The sequence below is a fragment of the Carettochelys insculpta genome, chromosome 2, assembly GCF_033958435.1.
Source record: "Carettochelys insculpta isolate YL-2023 chromosome 2, ASM3395843v1, whole genome shotgun sequence".
In the NCBI taxonomy this organism is placed as follows: domain Eukaryota; kingdom Metazoa; phylum Chordata; order Testudines; family Carettochelyidae; genus Carettochelys; species Carettochelys insculpta.
This window is the reverse complement of record NC_134138.1, coordinates 240,716,547-240,737,200: the sequence shown is the minus strand read 5'-3', so window position 1 is coordinate 240,737,200 and position 20,654 is coordinate 240,716,547. Positions and strand designations below refer to the sequence as shown.

Here is a 20,654-nt window from a genome sequence, read left to right as displayed (position 1 = left end):
TCCCACAAACCCGCCCCCCTAAACCTCAGGATTAACCACCCCTGAATCCCAACCTCCCTTCCCCGCCTCAGGCTTAACCCCTCTGAGCCCCAATTTGCCCCAGTCCCGCCTGCAGGCTTAACTCGACTCAGCATGTCAAGTTCAGCGGTGACCGCTGCTTCCTGTGATCTCCTCCTCCTCCTCGGCGCAGATCTGCGGCTCCAGCAGGGCGAGTTCAGCTGCCCTCCCTCCAGTTCTCCTGCCAACTTAGATTTCCACCCACGTGGGGTGGCTCCCTGCCCAGCCCTCTTTCACTTCTGTACTCCCTGCCACAGCTGACTGCTGAATGGCTCCAACTGATGCTGCTTAAACAAAGCTAAATTCAGTCGGCTCAGTGGTGGGCAACGCAATTTAGATTTTTGTTAAAGAAGCAGCTGCAGCCTCCAGGCGCAAGAGGAGTCAGCAATGGCAGTTCTCAGAGCCGGAGCTGCAAGTTGCTAACCCCAGAGCTTTACCATCAAAAGCTCCTTCACCTGTACATCTGCTAATATGATTTATGACATCATATGCCATCAATGACCCTCTACCATGCATATTGGGCAAACCAGACTGTCTCTATGCAACAGAATAAATAGATACACCTCAGATATTCAGAATGGTAACATGCAAAAATCAATGGGAGAGCACTTTAGGCTCCCTGGACACACTCGATTACAGACTTGAAAGTTGCTGTAGGCAAAACAAAAAAAACAAAAAAACCCAACTTCAAAAACCTGACTGCCACCTGAAACTGCTGAGCTGGAATTCATGTGCAAATTTGACTCCATGAATGGGTCTGAATAGAGACAGAATAACTAATTCTTTACAATAAATAATTTTCCTCTGTAGGTATTCTTACCCTCTCATCACTGCTGGAAGTGGGCCAACATCCCCCCTGATTGAATCAGTTTACATGTAATAGTTCCATTTTGGTAGCTCTATGATCTCTTCTTTTACTATATCATATGCATGAAGGGCAATACAACCAATGAAAGTTTATGCCCTAATAAATATGACGGCCTGTAAGGTGCCAAGAGACTCCATCTTGTTTTAGCTGAAACAGACTAATACAGATGCCTCTCTATATAGTGTAAATGGTAATATATATTATGCAAAGAATGCATAAGCTTTACTAGTATCTTTCTTACATCTCAGCTTCCATTAACAAGCCATGTAAATAAGGAAAAATTAACACTATAAAATACAACTCAGGGCAGACATCTTTCCCATCCTACTTTAAAACACAGGTCACCACAGAAAAGCCAAAACCTTACCCTTTTCTTGAGGTGAATTTAAGTTCAGCTCAAACTTTTGACCCTGTATAGGCTGCTCCCTAAATACTTCCTTTAGAGAGACCACTCCCAGATCCCTGGTATCTGGGTAAACATATAAATCTTGATGAGTCCATGAAATCCACTTAACCCACTACCAATATGACCAGTACCTGCCAACAAGGTGAAGTGTTTCAATCAAAGGAAGGGCAATCACCCCTAATGGCACTCACTATACTTGGTATTTTAGACAGTATTAGAAACAAAGCAGCAGAATGGATGCTTCAAGCTGCCTTGAAAGTTATGTATATTTGGTGAACATGGTCATTTGGAACCCAACCATGCTTGTGGTTTCTTCACATCATTTTTGTGCAAATAGCACAAGCCAACTGTTCTTCCACAATCCGAGAACGTTTTGTGTACAAAGCTCACACAAATGCTAAAAATACTTTTGTTATCTAAACATCAGTAAATAGACCCTGGAACTGACTGCACTGCAAAGTTCTGTAATTATGACTAAAATAAAAGTTGCCCAAGAACAAAATTTCTGCTAAAAGATCGTCTTAGTTATAAATATGAAATTTAAAGCAGGCAAATATTAAAATTACTTAGCATAAGATGTCTGAGATGGCTGACTAGGCAATCCTGAGCTTGCAGACTGAGGAACTGTGCCTTGACTGAGAGAAGAAAGTTGCTCTTGGGAAAGATTATAGCCTTGAATATGGCCCAGCTGTACACTCCCTGCCACCAAATATGTATTACTCTGAGGCTGCCCTGGGTAAACCTGAAAAAAGAAACAAACAAACAAAAGAAGGTCATAAATAAAACACAGGAACATATTGTTGCTATTCAGTTCATTGCGAAGTTCAAAATCTAAAGAGTCTCAAGTCTTTGCCCACAAAAAACAATGGATTTAAAACCAACTTGGCTTATTTGCACTGGGCCATAGTGTTCTAACAACAGTGGAAAGTATTATGATTGTGTCATTCATCTGCTCTTTGCCAAAAGGAATGCTCCACTATGCTAGCAATTTACACAAGACACTGCATACTAAACACAATTTCCAGTCATTAAATTTAAACAAATGACTATTGGTGGTAGTTCAAAATTTGAAATACGAAAAATATGAGTTCTCCTGCCGAATAAAAGTTAAAAATCAGAACTGTTTAACAGAGAACAGACAGAATAGGGCAGAGACTCCCTAATTGTGACCCAGCCATATGGTGCTGGCTTTCCTTTGTCTGCAGCTGCTAAATGAAAATTCAAAAGATATATTTTTTAATTTTTAGCAAACATATTCATGTAAGTAATTGCTGAATCTGTCATTGGGATGTGATATGAAGGGGAGGAAAGATGGTCAGCTAAAAAAATTCCACCTGAAAATAAGGCATAGCTTTACTGACTGTAATTTACTCTGTGTCAGCTTTTCCATCTCTTGGGGTGTGTCTACACTACAAAGAAATTTCGAAAGGGGAACATCGAAAACAAAATCGAAATAAGGAATTTCGAAATAGCGCGGCTACACACACAAAATGCATCGCTGTACCGGTCCGCTATTACAAAAGAACACCCTCCATTTTTCGAAAGAGCGCGTCCACACAGGAAAACGGGCTATTTTGAAATAAGCAGCCGGGAAACATCATGCACGGGGTCACATGGCTGACCAGCCCTTCCGGGTCCCTTAAAAGGCCCCTCCCAAACACATCCACCCTGCACACACAGAGCCCAGCAGAGCAGTACACAGCACTGCATGGACTGTGCACCCAGAACCAAGAGGAGAATGGAGCAGCAGCAGCTGCCAGACTCCGATGCTGGCACCATCACCAGGACCCAGGCGGTCATCGCCATCCTGGGCGTGGTGGATGCCCTGGAGCCCACCTTCCCACCCACACGTGTCCTGCAGGCTCTGCCAAGGGGGCAACCACCGCTCCCCATCCCCCATGGCGCCTCTGGAGCCACCCCAGAAGTGGGGACTGGTGGGAGAGGCTGGTCCTGGGCCAGTGGGACGACGAAAGATGGCTCGTAAACTTTAGAATGACGAGGCACACATTTATGGAGCTGTGTCAGTGGCTCTCACCCACCCTGCAGCACGTGGACACCTGCAGGCGATTGCCCTGTGGAAACTGGCCACCCCAGACAGCCATTGGTCAGTGGGGCACCAATTTGGGGTGGGCAAGGCCACCGTGGGAGCCATCCTCCTGGAGGTAAGTCAGACAAGGGCCCCACACCCTCCCCAGGAAGGGGCAGGGGGCCCCGGGTGAGAGGCCTGTAGGGGCAGGGGGCCCCCGGGTGGGGGGACTGTAGAGACAGGGGGGCCCCCCCCAATGCACAGGCCCACATGTTGGTGCCTCCCTACAGGTGGTCCAGGCCATCAACTGCCGCCTCCTGCGGAGGGTCGTCCGCCTCGGCAACCTGGACGACGCCATGACGGGATTCGCAGCCCTTGGATTCCCGAACTGCTTTGACATGCTTGATGGCGCACACATTGCTATCCGCGCCCCAGACCATAGTGCAGGACGCTGTATCAACCGCAAGGGGTACCACTCGGTGGTGCTGCACGCGCTCGTTGATGCCCGGAGCCGGTTTGCTGACATATGCGTTGGCTGGTCCGGTCAAGCCCATGATGCGCGGGTATTCCGCAACTCCTGGCTGGGGCAGCTCATGGAGGAGGGCACCTATATCCCCGCCCGGGAGCTCCCCATGGGGGACACAACAATGCCACCCTGTATAGTGGCCTATGGGCACACCACCGCCCACTTGAACCAGGCACGCAACACTGTCGAGCGGTCCTTTGGAAGCCTCAAGGGGCGTTTCCGATGCCTCAACGCGCGGCTGGACATCAGCCCGCACAACTTCCCCGGGGTGGTCGCGGCCTGTTGCGTGCTGCATTATGTTGGGGAGAGCAAGCAGGAGTGCTACATGCCTGCATGGGCTGCGGACAGCGGCCCTGGCTAAGAACAGCTACCCACGGCCTCGTGCCGCCAGGCACAGTGTGAAGGACTTAGGGACTGGGAAGCCCTCCGGGAAGCCTTCAAGCAGGAGCCACGCTGACCTCCACCTGTCACATGGCTTTCTCCCACCCTGCAGCACGGCACCCCCCCCCCCCACACAGGGGACACTGGGGTGCAAGAAAGAGTTTACTAACTGGGGACTAACTATGTAAATAAATGGCTGTTAAACAATGGTGTGGAGTCTTCCTATTGGGGCTAAATAGGGGGGAACAGGGGGAGAACTATATACAATGGGACAGGGGCATGCCCCCGTGGCCAGGGCCACAGGCATGGGCAGGCCTAGTCCCCCACAGGGGTGGAGGGGCGAGATCCCCATTGGGTATGGGTGCCCCTGCCGCCCCGGTGCAGGGGCCTTGTCGGGGCCGGAAGGGGGCTGGAAGGATGGGGCGATAGAGTCATTCAGGGGCTGAAGAACAGGGTGGGCTGGCACTGGTGGGGCCAGGGAGGGGATTCCCCCTCCTGGCTGGCACTGGTGACCAGCCAGTTGGCCAGGGCAAGACGGGCGGATGGGCTGAGTGTGGGTGGGATGAAGGCGATGTGTTTGGGGACAGCAGTGGGAGTGGGTCCAGGGGCAGCGGGGGGGGCGGGTGGGGGGGGCCGGCTGCAGGGCCAGCCATCGGAGGGCTGCGACCACCTCAGACCAGACCTCCCTCCGCCAGGCCCTGCCCTCCTGCTCCATGAGCAGCCACTCCTGGAGCACGGCAGTCTGCTCCCGGATGGCTGCGGTGTAGGCCTCTGCCACCTCCTGGGGGATGTAGTGCTGCCGGCGTTGGGCCATCCGGGTCTTGGCAGGGGGCACCCGGGGCAATGAGGAGGAGGGTTCTCCAGCTCCATCCGAGGGTGGCACGGGTGTGGTCCAGCCCTCAGAGAACGATGCTGTAGAGACACAAGGGGAGAATGGCCACCCATCAGTGCTGTTGCCCGGGACTGGGGTCTCCACCCGCGCCATCCCCGGGCCATCCCCTGAGGTTGTGCCTCCCCTGCCGACCCCCCTTGGGGCTCCTGTGCGCCCACCAGGACCTCGTCTGTGGAGCAATTGCTGGCTGCAGCCTGGCCCCCACATCCCTCCCTGGTCGGGCAGGCTAGGGTGCTGTCCATGGGTACAGGTGCTGGATGGTGCCATGCTTGGATCTGGGATGGGGCCGGGTACCATGGGATAGGCGCCCCCCCCCACTCACCCAGGCCACCCAATCCACCTGTCACCTACCTGGGCCTCTGGAGACACCACCCTCGAGGACACCTGGCTGGAGGTCCCGGAGCTCACTGCGATGAGTAATGGGCCCCCTCCTCCGAGTTGCTCCCAGCCCCTGCAGGTGTGGTCTGGCTGGAGGGTCCCGGCTGCTCCAGCAGGTCTATCTCCCAGTCGGGGTCTGGGCCACCTGTGTCCATCAGTACCAACAACTCTGGGGCATCCTTCGGGCCGAGGAGCTGTTGCAGTGCCCGGCAGTGTGGGCACCTCAGGCTGGCCCTGGCCCCCAATCGGCTGTGGGCATCCTTGGCCTGGCCACAGGCGTGCCTGAGCTCCTTAACTTTAGAGCGGACCTGAGCAGCCAGGTGCTCGGGGTGTCCCCACTTCCGCAGCCCCAGGGACAGCCGCTCAAAGTCAGCTGCATTGCGGGGCCTCCCTGTGCCGTGGAGCAGCACCTCCTGCTCCGCCCAGAGGCCGAGGAGCTCTTTTACCTCGGCCTCCGTCCAGGACGGGCCCCTCCTTCTCTGGCCCTGGCTCTCCTCCGGCGACCCCTCGGGTGGGGAAGAGGGGGCCTCCTGGGGTGCCCCAGAGTGCAGGGGGCTCGCCATCCCACTGATGGGCTGGGTGGCACGTCCGTGTGGCTGCTGGAGCATTTATAGGGCTGAGCTCGTGCTTCTCGAGCCCCAGGAATGCTCTCAGCTTCCTGCACAGGGTTTCCAGAGCCTTGTGGCTTTAAGGGGCTGGCCCAGGAACCCCAGAGCCCTGCCGGGACTTGCTAGCGTGTCTCCTACACTCCCTGAAGCCGCCACCATGGCGGACCCGCAATTTTGAAATTTTGAAATTGTGGGCCGCGGAGAATCTACACATACACTATTTCGGAATTTTATTTCGAAAGAGGCTACTCTTCCCAATCCCGGATGGGAAGAGTGATTTCTAAATTCGGACCCGTTTTTGCCGAAAACAATTTCGAAAGAGGCTGTTGAGCGCGTAGATGCTCCACAGCCTCTTTTGAAATGGGGGCCACTTTTGAAATTAATTTCAAAATAGAGTGCTAGTGTAGACACACCCTTGATGTCTTATATCAAGACTGTACGAACTTCTAAAGAAACGTTTCAGTTTAAACAAGTTATTTAGCTTACTGAAGGGATAACTAAGTGAAACAACAGACTGCATTATGTACAAGAGCGGATCATAGTAATCTTAAGGCCTATCAGTCTGAGGTACTAGCTCTACTGACATAGTCTACACAATGTAAGTGTCAGAATGCTTCATTTAGGAAATGAGGGAAGGTGTTTCCTAGCTTCTTTAGGCCTTCATGGTAGCTCTTTGACCCCAAAAGTTCTGTATTTCTTCTGCAGTTAGATGTGTGCCTGTTTGTATGGCAGCTAAAACATTTGCTTTGGGTGTACACTGAACCCGATTACACGTAGGTGCGGAGACACTCAGGATTTCTAATTATTTGTTCTAATGCCAAGATGCAAAGAAAAGGCAGCATGTCAGAAGAAACTACAGGCAGATGCACGTGTACCATTAGGAAACTAAAAGAACCAATTCTACCAGTAATGCTTTACCCAAAAACACAAGGATGAGAAATACAGAAGCTTATTAACAGGCTCATATTTTTAGACTTCATTTTCACAAAAAAAAAAAAAAAAAATCAAGCCTTTTCTCTGAGGCTTAGGGAAGTCCTTAGAAATGACCAAATACACAAAAGACAATTAAGAGACTGCACAGTTTGGAATACCAACCACCTCTGATATTTTCATAAACTGAAAAATAAAGTGGTAATTATGCACTAGAAGAATTACAATGGCTAGCATACGTCTAACGATTTTAGCAATTTCCACAAGCATATGAACTGAATGAAAGCACGAACTGCAAGAGCAATATGACTTAAGGAGAATGATTAGATCCCTCTACATTTAAGGGCCAAAAAGCTAAACAATGAACTGTTGACGTATAAGATGGTGTCTAAAGTAAGGGAAGAGCTAAAAGCAGGCAGTATTCATATTGTAGTGGACAGCTTCAATTGTTGGTGAAAAGCTCAGAGCGGTGGGGGAAAGACAAAAGGGAAAAGCTTCATCAGCTTCCTGCTATCAAAGTTTTTCACTGCTACGAGGGAAGACTCCAGCATTGGGGAATTGCGAGAGTCTTCTCCTCCTGCTGAATTCTTTTCTCATGGCAAGGATAAGCTCCAGTACCAGGGTGCTGGCACGGCACTCCCTTCAGCTTCCAGGGCAAGGAGCTGGAGGATCTAGTTGCAAGAATGGAACATCATAAGGAAAACTGTTTATTGGGAGGAAGTGTGGATATGTTTGAAGAACAATGTGAATCAGCTGCTGGAGCCCTTCCCAGCTGTTTCCCATTGCTTGAGACTTCTCTTGCTGCCAGAAACTTTTCCTACAGCAGGGAAAGGTTCCAGCAGCAGAATACCAACATTGCTATTTTTAGTGATGTAGAAAAGGCAGCAACAGCTTCGGCATGCAGAGAGTACATACGGTATGTACTTGCATACAAACAGCTTTCAATGGTGTCTTTACTCAGATATGACATGCCTCACCATCTACATTGCTATTTATAGCCACGCTCGGGCAGGGGGAGGGGCAAATATGCAAAGAAGTATGAATACACACACACCTTAAGGGTACTGCCATCCATGCACTTCTATAATAAAAGCAACTCCTACACATGGTTTTAAGCAAGTAATGCAAGGAACATATGGCTGAATTCAAAACTTCACTGTAATGAGTTACTTTTTGCTTTCAATGTGTGGACTGCTCACTTTATTTTCACACTGGTACAAAGTAGAGTAGATTTAAAAACAAAGTCATATTATTGTTTTAAAACCAGATTTTTAGATTTGTTTTAATCAATAAAATACTAAATTTATCATTTAAAAATAATTACAATTAGAAATTTCATCAAAAACATTCTAAACCTACATTTCCTGTCTCTTAAAAATGAATTAATGGATCTCATTTGTCCAGCCTAACTACCAGCTAGTTCTTACTGTCACATGCACTGTTTTGTCATGGATGACAAGACCACTTAGAGGAAACAGAAGGATGCTCCTAAACAACATAAGGCGGCAGTGCCCATGTAATGCATTTTTAAGCCCAAGACTTACGTATGCCTTCTCCAGGACTAAAAGAAAACACTTAAGTTACAAAATACTTCTGGAACAATAATTTTGGTTCAGCTTCACACAAGAGAATAGGAGGAGCCAAACTAATTCTCCCTGTAGATGTTCAATGGAATTCTATGGTTGATTGTTTTGAATACAACAATCCCTCGAAATACACGATTTTGAGTTGCACTTAACTCACATTAATGTGAGTTAAGCGCAAATCAAAATCTCACTCTCCGTGGCCCTGGCTCAAACCCCCAGGCCCTGTGCAGCCCCGTTTAACACCGCACCCCGGCAACTGGTTCAACACACGCCCCCACACCCAGCTCCGGCCCAACCCCTAGCAGGCCTGGGTGGCTCCAGCTTAACTCCACCCACTTGCCTCCCGGCAGCCCTAACCCGTCTGCCCCCTCCCACAGCCCCATTCCACCACCAGGCTTAAATCTCCGAAACGGACCTCCCCACAGCCCCAGGACTTAACTTTCAAAAGGAGCTTCAGGTGCTCCTGCTGCTTCCCCGGCTGCAGAACATGCGTTCCACTGGGGAAAAAAGCTGCCCCCATCCTGACTGACATGAAATTCAAGTTATGTGCGGGTGCGTGGGAACACAACACTCGCATAGCTCAAGGGACTATTGTAATTTATTAAGAAATGAACTCGTCTCATAAAACTCTGGGAAGAAAATCATGATTAAATAGAAGGAAGAATTTCACCCCAGGTAACTAACTTCATATTAAAGAAGAATGTAAAGGATATGCTCAGTATACAGAAACTTATTATCCACAGCCTTAAATTTCAGATAAACTGCTGATGCTGTCAAAATTTGGAAGGCACTTCAAGAGACATTGATGAAAGAAATACATCACCAGAAATTTAAACAGCAGACAATAAAGCAGCAAATAGATCAAGCACTAACTCCATCTCATTTTCTTGCAGACATGCTCAACACCAGATATAAAGGTAGATGTCTAACTTCTGAAGATGCCACTGTTGCCATGGCCTGGGCATCCCAAAAATCACTCCTCAGTTATGCCAGTCATAATAAATATCAGGGCTGGAGTGAAACCACTTCATCAGTACATATTTGCTGATGATGATTTGAACAAGTCTCTCCCCTAAACTGGCAGAAGTCGTTAGCCAGGCACCTTGAAACAGAGTTCCTTCAGTTGCTAAGCCAACTTTTCAAAGCACAAGCTTCCCTCTGTAAGAGCAGAGAATATTTTCATCCTTTGGTATTATTCACTCAAAGCTAAGAAATCAACTTGGAATCAAAAAAGCAGGGATGCTTGTATTTCTGTTTGTCTATGAATCAAAATGACAGCTCTACTGGTGAAGATGGGAGCTGGTTGTAGAAGTTTTAAGGACACTGCACATTTAGCATTGTGAAGACTTTTCTGTTAGAGTCAATAAAAACTGAAAATTAAAAAAAGTTTAAAAACAGATGTCAGATGCCAACTCAGGAGACTACTGTAACTGCAAATGTGAAACATTTATGCAACATTTAAAATTTAGTTTAATAAAATATAAGTGCTCTTGTGTTCTGTGTGTGATTTAGTTCTTACCATCCCTGATGTACTGCTGCTGCATCTGCAACTTGACAGAGGCAGAATATTATGTGCTATTTTTTAAGTTCATAAAAAAAATCAAGTTATCTTTAAAAAACGCACAAAGCATACCATCCTGTATGTTGTAAAATGCTGTAGAGTTGTAAATTAGCATGTCTGAATGGTAAATGTGCACCACTGTTTAACAAATATGTGAAGTAGCATCAGTGGGAAACATGATTTAAAATCAATTATTTTTTCTTGGTGATTTAAAATCAATCCACTCTGGCACAAAGGGTGCAGGACAAGCACTTTTTTGTACATATTATAAACTGAAATAAACAAAACACCTAAATTAAGCCAAAGTCTAAGCTAGAGAATTTTTTCAAAGCCTAAAATTGAACATTAACAAGTTAAGGGTTCTCTTTATTTTTAGGTTGCCTTTTACTCAAACAAGGTTTTGTTTAAATACGACTCTACTTTGTATTTGACTGTTCATGCTGGCCACACAGTACAGATTAGTTCTAGGAACCAAAAAACACCCTCTAGTCATGAAAAAAACAGTAAGTTTAACTGATCGAAAGGTACTTATCAAAATACGGAAGAGGTTGCAGATTCTGAACACTGAGAATACCACAATATAGGTAAGAGTCGCTTGGTTAGAATATACACTCTAATAGGGTTTCAAGTTTCCGTAATCTGCTCTTTAAAGTTATTCTGTATTAATTTTACTGTTATAAGACATATTTTCACCCTCACTGTGGCTAATGTCGTATAATGATTAGTCATAGTATATCAATAATATCTTACAGGTAACTTATCCACAGTCAACTCAACATATACTCAATATTTTCCGTTTCTTTAAAAGTAAAATTTTACCTGAGAGCCAGAAACACCAGAAGACTGCATATAATACTGATGGTTCGGTAGTTTTGCATACATGGAATACATTGGGTCTTCATTCATCAACTTGGTATATAATGAAAGAGCCTCCATGACCTTAACATTGAGCTCTGAAAGTTCTGAATGTTTTCTGGAATAATTAATAATATTTTAATTCAAACTGAAGTTCCCTTCTGTAGAAATATCTTCATTTATCATCTATCATATCATACAGCCTACTATACGTACTAACCATTTATACTGAACTGGGTAAAATACAGTAGATCTTACATGAGGTACAATAGTAAACTACTCATTGCATGGGAACTGTTGACTGATGAAGAATTATAACTTTGATTAGTAGACGGAGAAATATTAATTCTTCATCTATTAAACAAGCAAGACATTTTAGCTAGTTACTCCTATGTATAGGCAGGAGATAAAAATTTAGAATGCTGACGTATTGTATTTATTTATTTATTATTTAAATTATTTTTACCCTGCTTCTCTGTTTCAAATATTCAAGGCGGCTTATAAATTCTTTTAAAAAATATAAACATATAGAAAGATTTACAAATGCAAAACTCCAAAAGGACATAAAACTACTAAAACATCTCCAAAGAAGGATCACACACACAAAATCCAAAACTCCAATAAAGGCATGAGTAAAAAGGGTGGCTTCCCCACCCCCCGCCCCCCCAAACTTAGCAAAATAAATTATTCACACTAAAATTACCACCAGTCTTTTGAGAGAAAATCTCCCCAGTCATCTTCCCATGAAGGACATTGCTATTATTTATCGCTTATATTACCATAGTGCCTAGGAGTCATAGTGATGGAGCAAAACTATTGTACAAGTACTTTTTCTAGTATATATTATATAAAAATTATCAACAGTACCATAATGTAAACAACTGGTACTTACGCTATTATTTCAAAAGAATCTGAGGTTTAAAAAATCCATATAAATGTGGGCATATATATGTACTTTCTTACCTGTCAATATCTTCTAGCTTTTCATCAATGAGAGGTCCCATTTGGTGGCAGATTGCTAGGAGAGAATTAAATTTATATAATCAATCATGAAGAATTCAACTGTTTGTACTGAAACTCAGAACGTAATCATTGTTGTAAGTGCATTTTTAAAAGCAACCTGAAAGATTTAGAGGTCAAAAGAAATTTCTAACGTTGTAAATAACAATTAACTTGTGCTTATGTAAGATAGAGAAAATTGGTTATGCACCTTTATTAAAGGTTGAGGACTATGTTCTCTAATGAGATTTTGCAAACTGAGAAGCAACATACCCCACATAACTACCCCTCTTTTGCAGTCCTCTCTATTCCTTCAAAGCAATGGAACTGTGGAATTCAAAACAAGGAGCCAATTCTGATGGTCAAAAGACGTTAGTAGACTGTTGTAAAAAAACAACCCTCGTCTTAATTTTTCACAACTGCAGCTCAAAAGTACTTTATACAGGAGGAAAATCTCATTATCACCATTTTACAGATGAAGAAAATGAGGCACAGGGAGACGAAGTCACCTCCCCATATAACCCAACTGGCCTGTGTTAGAAAAAATATAGTCATTAGTTTGAAGCCTCTGACTTTTCATAAATACACCAAATTATTTTTCAAGAAGTTTTAAAAAAGAATGATTACCTACACTAACTGGTTCTTCCAGATGGATTTCATTTTTGGCGCAAACGAGCTCCATATATACAAGACTGTATTGTCGTCTAGCATGGTCCACTGGGGCCACGCCAGCACCCTGTATGGCTCATGCTCTATTCATTCCCCCGCTATTAGCAGCATAAAGCAACAGTTCACAAACATTTGTTTTGGTGAGCCCCACACCTTTGCACAGCAAGCCTGTGAGCACAACTCCCCCTTTCCAAACCAAAAACTTTTCTTATATTTGATATCATTATAAATGCTGGAGACAAAGCATGGTATGGGGAGAAGCTGACAGCTCATGACACACGTGTAAGCTTACCCTCTCTGGGGGTCATGACCCCGATTTGAGGACTATTCCCTATGTTTCTCCACATATACAGAATTCTAGAGGAATACAAATTTCATAAGTAGCAGGGAAGGAAGGCAACTCATGGAAATTATGTGGACAACATATCTCAAAGAATCAGAGTCGCTGTCAGGAACATAAGTGTTCTTTCTTCAAGTGACTGTTCATTCTTCATGGCTGATGAGCAGGTATGTTTGCTTGAAGATAGATGATAGAAGTCCTACTTAAATAGTGGCTGCAGGACAGGGAAAGTGGGAACTTGATCTGGAAACCTATGCTAAAGTATGGCCTAAGCCAGGGATGGCCAGCTAGTTAGGGACCAAGAGCCACAAACGGAATGCAAAGAGCCACATATTGTATATTTAATCTATCTAGATAAAAACAAGTATACAACATGTGGCTCAATGCCCTCGCCCTCCCGCACAGCCAGGCACCTCCAACTCCCCACTCTAACCCAATCCCCTTCCCCTTCCCAGAACCAGACACTCCCAGCCTTCCTGCTCTAACCCAATCCCTGACCCGTCCCCCAGAACCAGGAACCCCAGTCTCTATCCCACTCACTCTAACTTGATGCCAACAGTTCACCAGAACTGCCACCACTGCTGCTGCCACACCAGAGCGGCTGCCGCCACATGCTTCTCCCACCAAGTGGCAGGGCACATGCACAGAGCAGCAGACAGCACTCCACAGGTTGCCCACCCTGGCCTATGTTCCATGTTGCTGTGCTACAGACTTCAGAAAGAGGGACATTTTTCAAAAGAGCAGCAAAGGACGCTTGGTTAAGTGGCTCTACCCAGGCTACTGCATAACGTACTCTTTTACCGTTAGGACATACTTAAAAATAAAATCTCAGCGGATACTTTCTGACTCTCAAGCTTCTCTGCAAAGGCCACAGACAATCTAGGTGTGCTCCTAAATGATTTTATCCTGTAACTGTGGAAAGGCAGATCTTACTGTTCCCAATGTCTGAAGTTTAGTCTCCCCTAATACTGAGAGAGGCTTGGGAAACAAAACTCAGAGGCAGAGGACTGAGACAAACTTTGTTCTCATGAAAAATCATAAGGTGTACCTGCCACAAAAGCCCAAATTTGCTTTACCCTCTAATCTGATGCAGTGGCAACTCAAAGACCATGTTCAGAGACAAGAGATACAAACACATATTAAGCATGCATGTGGGAGAAGAGGCAGACCCATAAACTATACTGAAATCCCTAGAGCAAGGGATCTCCCAAACTGGTAGAAAAAAAAACACATGATTTGGATTCTTAAAGAACCTTACCAGTGAAGGTTGGGGGGTGGAGAGGCACACTAGAATACCTGAGTAGGAGGGTGATATGCAGACATTTCTGACAGACTGACCTGTGTTGTTTCAGAGCAAATTACTCCAGTATTGCTGAAACGCATACTGTGAAGTGAGAGTTGCTGCTGAGATCTACAAATAGGGAACCTCTTCCACTTAGCTTTATAAATTGGTTGGATTGACACTTTCATGCTCTGGAGCATAATCCGAATTTCAACTGAACAACTTCCTTCAACGTCCTTCATGTCCCTACCTGACACACTAAATTGAACTCCATAAGATCAACTGTGGCGGCATCTTCTGTGTATTGAAGACATACTCTTTCACAGACACCTTATGGTTGCCTGACAATTGCAGGATGAATTGGTCTTGAAAGGTGTTCAGAAGGCTAGGAAGGGGTAGAGTTACTGGTGTGATCTGATTGGGAATGCACCAACTCCAGAGTTGCAGGACTTCCTGACAAAGTGCAGATGATTTTACTCCCCATCTCTGCTAACATAAATCATAGCTATAGTGTTGTCAGTCAGTAACTCAACTGCGGATCCCAGGTGAAGAAAGAGGAATCCTTTGCCCAGGCAGATGAGTCTGAATTCTAAGGCATTTATAAGACAAGTATATTGAAGAGTCTCTGAATTTAAAGGAGATCTGCATGAACCCCATTTATGACTGTTGGTAGGCAGAGATGCAGAGAAAGGATATTTTTCCACCAGCAGAACAAAGAGAGGACCTTCTTGTGGAATTGAGGTTATGTCCATGTGTTACTTGCTGGAAATATATACAAATTTAAGCCACCCTTGCATGCAGTGTAGTTGAATTGCATTATCTAACTGCATGAGGCCATGAGTCTCAGCAGTCTGAGGCCGGATTTCACTGAAGCTCTTGAAAGATCTCAAAGTTAGTTGATAAAGATCACTATAATTTTGGAATCTTTCTTGTGGAAGGTAAACTCTTGCTGACCTAGAATCTAACAATGATCCAATGAATCCAGAACAAGTGTGGCATCTTCTGTTACCCTGAGGCCCAGAAATAAGAGATTCAGGGTTGTTTGAATCAACATGTACAAAATTTTATGGTTTCACCTGAAACTAGGTCTCTATCATGTGCCTAATGATGCCCTGGAACATGGGGAAGTCATCTATTGAGGCAGATGTAGAAGGGTTGTTATCCCCACCCTCAATCCTGCAAGACTCTAGTACTGGGCTTACAGTGAAGTTATTCAGTACAGTGTTTGTTTTGGGCACCCAGGAGTCCAGGTGCCAATGCAGGGGCAGGTTGAGAATTTATGGGAAATATCTTAGCATTCAGCAGCATGGAACATCAGTGGCCTTGTCTTATCAGGGTTGTGGTCCTTACGAAGCTGAACATAAAGTGTATCATAGTGGAATTCATGTGGACAATCATTCAGAAAAGAACATGCCTTACCTTCGAGATGAAGTCGCTCTGGGAGGTCTGGCTGATCATCAGTTGGATCTGCACTTTGTAACATCTGTAACAGCTGGTCCATTTTATCCTATAATAAAAATAAGAGAATCAGTATGGGAAAAAATAGCTGAGTTTTACACTGGATTCCACATGATTACTATTGCGCAATACTCCCCCCCTCCCCATCAACTCACTTACACAGCGTACCTGGACTTTCTGATCCTCTGTGATAGGGACTCTGCCAGCAATAACAACATACTTAATTTCAGCAGATATGAACAGTGGTCTAAGCCTTTATGTAAGATTTTCATCACTAATAATGGCAATTATCACAGGGCCAAATTATTTATTTCCCCTCCAAATAAATAAATAAACAAAAAAATTCTCAGGAGATTAAATGGAGTGTTCTTGTTCCTTTTGTGCTTGCTTGCTTATTTATTTATTTATTTATTTATTTAAAGATTTTTCTCTCTGTTTCTTATTTCCCAGCAGATAGGTACCCATCTGCAAGTTTCAACTGCACACAAAAAGCAAATGTAGCTTTTAAAGACAATCAGACAACAATTAAAAAAGATCAGCAACAAATATGACAAAATGGTTTAATAACTTTTGGAATATATAAAAATAACTCCTCAGAATTTTATTTTATAAGCAGCTTCTACTTTTCTTTCTACTTCCATTGTACATGTAATGCTACCATCTAGTGGGGTATGTAAGTATTTACAAAGTGCACATAGTAAGTACACTCAAAGAAATGTATTAATACAGCTCCAGTTATATATGTATTTAAAGTCCCATACTTAGAAAGCATAACCAGTGGTCTATGAGCATCTAAATAAGTCTTTATTAACATTTAAGAAGAAAAGGCATTTTCATACAGTGAGCCTTAAAGTATCTGGGCCTAAATACTTTGGTTAATTGATTTCAGCTGTAATCCATTTATACAGGCATGTAGGATAGATAACTGGGCACAAAGTTTTTGATAATCTACAGCTTAGCTCAATGGTGTCTAATTAGTGGGCCTTGACACATCAGCATTACAGGAATTTATATCTGAACACAAACGGAACATGTGTTTCACTAATAGCGTCCACTCTCCTTTCCCAGCCTCTTTCCCAAAGGGAAGGAGAAAGCTAAGGGCAAAGCAGGCTCTGAGCAGTGTGGCATTTACAGTGTTGTCTTGATGGGCAAAAAGGTGTGCTTTGCAATTATGTTAGCTCATTACAAGGGAAAAGCTCCACTCAAATGGAAGACGCTGGAAGCCGTGCCATCGGTGTTAAATCAAGCCAATTTAAACATATACCACTTTTCCCCGTCTAGGCACATTCTAAGAGGATGGCAGCAGGTAGTGAGACAGCAGACAGCTGGACCCATACAGCCTTCAAAAGACCAGAAGGGAAAGGGAAGAAGCAAGTGGGTCAACAGCAGCACAGCACAAATACAATCGTGGCTTTCACTCGCAGAAAAGCGAAAGCTATGAGAAAGGCCAACAGAGGCAGGAGTCTCAGGATATGTCTACACTAGAGTTATTATTCTAAAATGAGCTATTCCCTGTAGTGTATACACGTTATTCTGAAAGACCCAATAAAAGCAAAACTTATTCCGAAATAACGTGTCCACACACAATAGAGCCTAATTAGGATCAGAGACCCTGGAAGCACTGAAATACTATGTCGACACCGCAGTTTTATTTTGGAATAAACTATTCCAGAATAGCTTATTTCAAAATAACCCCTGTTCTGTGTCTACATAGCCCTTTTTCCTTAATATCTATTTGAAATAGGTGCTATTCCTCATGAAATTTAAAATAAGCTGCCAAATAATTACCAAATAAATTTGAAATAGCAGTTATGTTATGTAGACTCACGCAAAGTTATTTTGAAATAGTGGCTGTTATTCCAAAATAACTTTGCTGTGTAGACACCCTCCCCTCCTTGCAGAACTAGACAGAAGCTGAAATTGATTTTAGGGGAGTTGTAAGGCCTCAATAACTTATATTTGGGGAAGGGGCAGGTCGGGGCATGAGGGAGGGATTGGGAGAATGAGGATATTCCTGCAGAACAGAGAAAAGGAAGGAAAGATTTGGGACAAGTTTGTGGTCTTGAGAAGCAGGAATAGGTTTTGAAAGAAAGATGGCGTGAATCCTTAAGGCAGCTTATGACAAGACCAGGCTGAGGTTCCTGTGTAAGAACATAAGGAAAAAATAAGTTCCTTCAATCACTGGGACAGAAGGTGATATTTACACAGAGAAAATTTCGGAGAAGAGGGCCAAGCCATAGTGTTTGACTGAGATGGGGCAATACAAGTAAAATTGGGAAAAGGAAGCCACTACACCATATCAAACTGGTGCTTTAAAAATAGACATGCAGTTTGAACCTACAGTTTGGGCCCAAGAATCGAAGCTAGAATCTGTTCCCAATTCAGTTTAATAGGAACATACAAGAGAGGGGAATGGGGAAAAAAGGGCCTTTGGGGGTGAAAATATAAAGTATCTTCACCTTTTAAAATGCTTCTCTTCTTCTAGATTAAGGTCCCCTTGATATTTTGGAGTATTTTTGGCTATTAGACTAAAAGGCTGAACACCATTGGCTGAGTTATACTAAATGCTGAAGTCAATATTTTTATTGTACATACTTCATCAATATATACTGGTTCTGGCTCCGGTTCTATTGTCTCTACTTGAACTTCATCACTGAACTGTACTGTTTTCTTCTCCACTTTCACTGTAAAACACATGAGCGCCTTTAAAAAAGTCAATTTAACAGCTAAAATAAAATATTATTCTGAAAGTATTTTCTTTGCCATTCAAATTATTTGGAGGCTAAAATACATTGTAAACATGAAACCGAAGAAATGAAACAAAATTTAAGCAACTGATTATTTTCTGAAAAAACAAAATGGCCCTTCCTGGCATATATTTATCTTTGCAATCTTAATACTAAATTCTTAAAGACAAGGGTCTGTGACTTTTGAAAATAGGACCTGGGTAAATACCAACTACTTAAAAACAAGCCATATCTTATTTTATATCAAAACTGACTTAGATATAGATACATAAAGTAAGCGGATAACAACATCCATTACGATTGCTCACATGCGTGTGACCATGAACATGTACATGCACATGAGTATCTTAAACATTTCTTGGTTGCATCGAATCCCATCTCAGTATAAGTTTTTCAACGATAACAAAAGTACCCAAAGCTAACAAGCCCACCAGTTAAGTCTAATGAAAAATTAAATCAGACTTATAATGTGTCAGGTCAAAGACTTAATGATTTTTTTTTAACTTAAGTGCTCAAAAGTCAGACTGAAGGTATGTTATTTCTGATAAAAGAAACTAACACAGCTAACTGTTCCTTTCATTCAGTACATATCCACCAATCCTATACTCTTATGAAAGAATCAGAGCAGAACTAAACAAGGTACTAATATAAAAAAGCACCTTGCAAATATGAATGTCATAGTTGATTTGTTTTTAACTTTAACTCCATCCATAGCACTGAACTGTTTCCAATTCAAGGCTGCATGTTAGGATTCTTAGAGCTATGAGGTAAAATGTTTGGAGTTATGAATACTGGAAAAAATGGCCAATTTGCAGATTTCTTCTACTGGATTTCTGGCCCTTTCTACTTCCAATCCAGTCATTGCCCTGATAAGTTTTAAGTAGTTTATTTATAGGATCAAAAGGACCCTTCACAGAATAGTTTAAGACTGGCAGATACCACCACTACTGTTTATAAAGCTACATCATAGGATTCTTGGTTTCTGTTACAGCACTGATGTATCTCTAACCTTGTAAATGAGCTACCAGGCAGAACAACATGGGTATACTTGAATGAAAATGTGTGAAGGGAAACAGATTATCTGAAAGATCCCTTCTTTTACATGCAGTCCACTGGTTCAATAACAGTACTTTCATGCTCTCTCTTTTTGTGGATTCTAGATTGACTCTGAAGTCTGAAGCATGATGCACAAGCTCATGAGATTCCCCATTACAAGAATAAACCTCAAGCCCAGGTATAGCATCATATCTGTACCAGTCTCTGCAGAGTATCTGGGGAGCAAGACTTGCCTGCCATCCCTGCCCTGCCCTGCTCAGCATTAATGCATGGCTGTCGAAGCCTGAATCCCATCTTCTTCTATCTTTAAGGACCCCTCGTGCTAGTACCTATATCTCATAGTTGAGCAATCCCTCTTGACAGTTGGGCATCCCATGCTAAACGCTAGATTTGCCTACTTTTGTCTTAGAGCAGAACAGTCTGGTGGCAGGTTCCTCAGTAGACAAAAGCTAACAGGTCTCTTAATGAAGTGACAGTCATATCCACACTGACCTAGATGACCACATTAGGACTAGACGCTCTATGCTGAATTTTACTAAGGTTATTATTTGGCGTGAAAAGATTCAGAACTGTTAATTTCTCATTTTAATTGTGCTTATACCACTGCATTCATAGACTAAAAATACCAAAACAAACATTCAGAGTGTTCTTTTATGTTAATATTCTTCAGTGTGAACATAGTGTTACTCACTCATTTCTGGTTCAGCAGTAAGGTCAGCTGTTACAAAATTAGAGGGAAATAATCCTATCCCTTGGTGAGTTTCACCTTTCCACCAGTTTGGATCACTGAAGATTAAAAAAAAATAGTTCTCAAGTAAAATGCTTTACATTACAGCATAATTCAAGCACAAGTTCAACCGATTTAAACAAAAGTATTCAATGGGCAAATAAGTTAATATAAATACGGGGTTCTAATGTATGTGTTCAAATGCTGAGTATGAGAATGACTGTATTTCCAACAATTTATGGATTTTGCAGGACTCTCTTTTTTTACAAAGTATCCTGTTGGAAATTTGAAGAATTTAGCAG

At 43.4% G+C, this 20,654-nt stretch overlaps 1 protein-coding gene across 2 annotated transcripts in view; it reads right to left on the bottom strand.

Moving 5' to 3' along the window:
• STAM (signal transducing adaptor molecule) overlaps positions 1-20,654 on the bottom strand; it is a 75,808-nt gene that overhangs the window by 9,280 nt on the left and 45,874 nt on the right. For both annotated transcript variants that reach the window (XM_074984828.1, XM_074984829.1), the window contains exons 8-13: positions 20,317-20,411; positions 18,418-18,506; positions 15,784-15,871; positions 12,038-12,092; positions 11,039-11,192; positions 1,898-2,073 (exon numbers count right to left, since the gene is read on the bottom strand). In XM_074984828.1, coding sequence (XP_074840929.1) covers positions 1,898-2,073; positions 11,039-11,192; positions 12,038-12,092; positions 15,784-15,871; positions 18,418-18,506; positions 20,317-20,411 — 657 coding nt within the window. The remainder of the gene's footprint in view (positions 1-1,897; positions 2,074-11,038; positions 11,193-12,037; positions 12,093-15,783; positions 15,872-18,417; positions 18,507-20,316; positions 20,412-20,654) is intronic.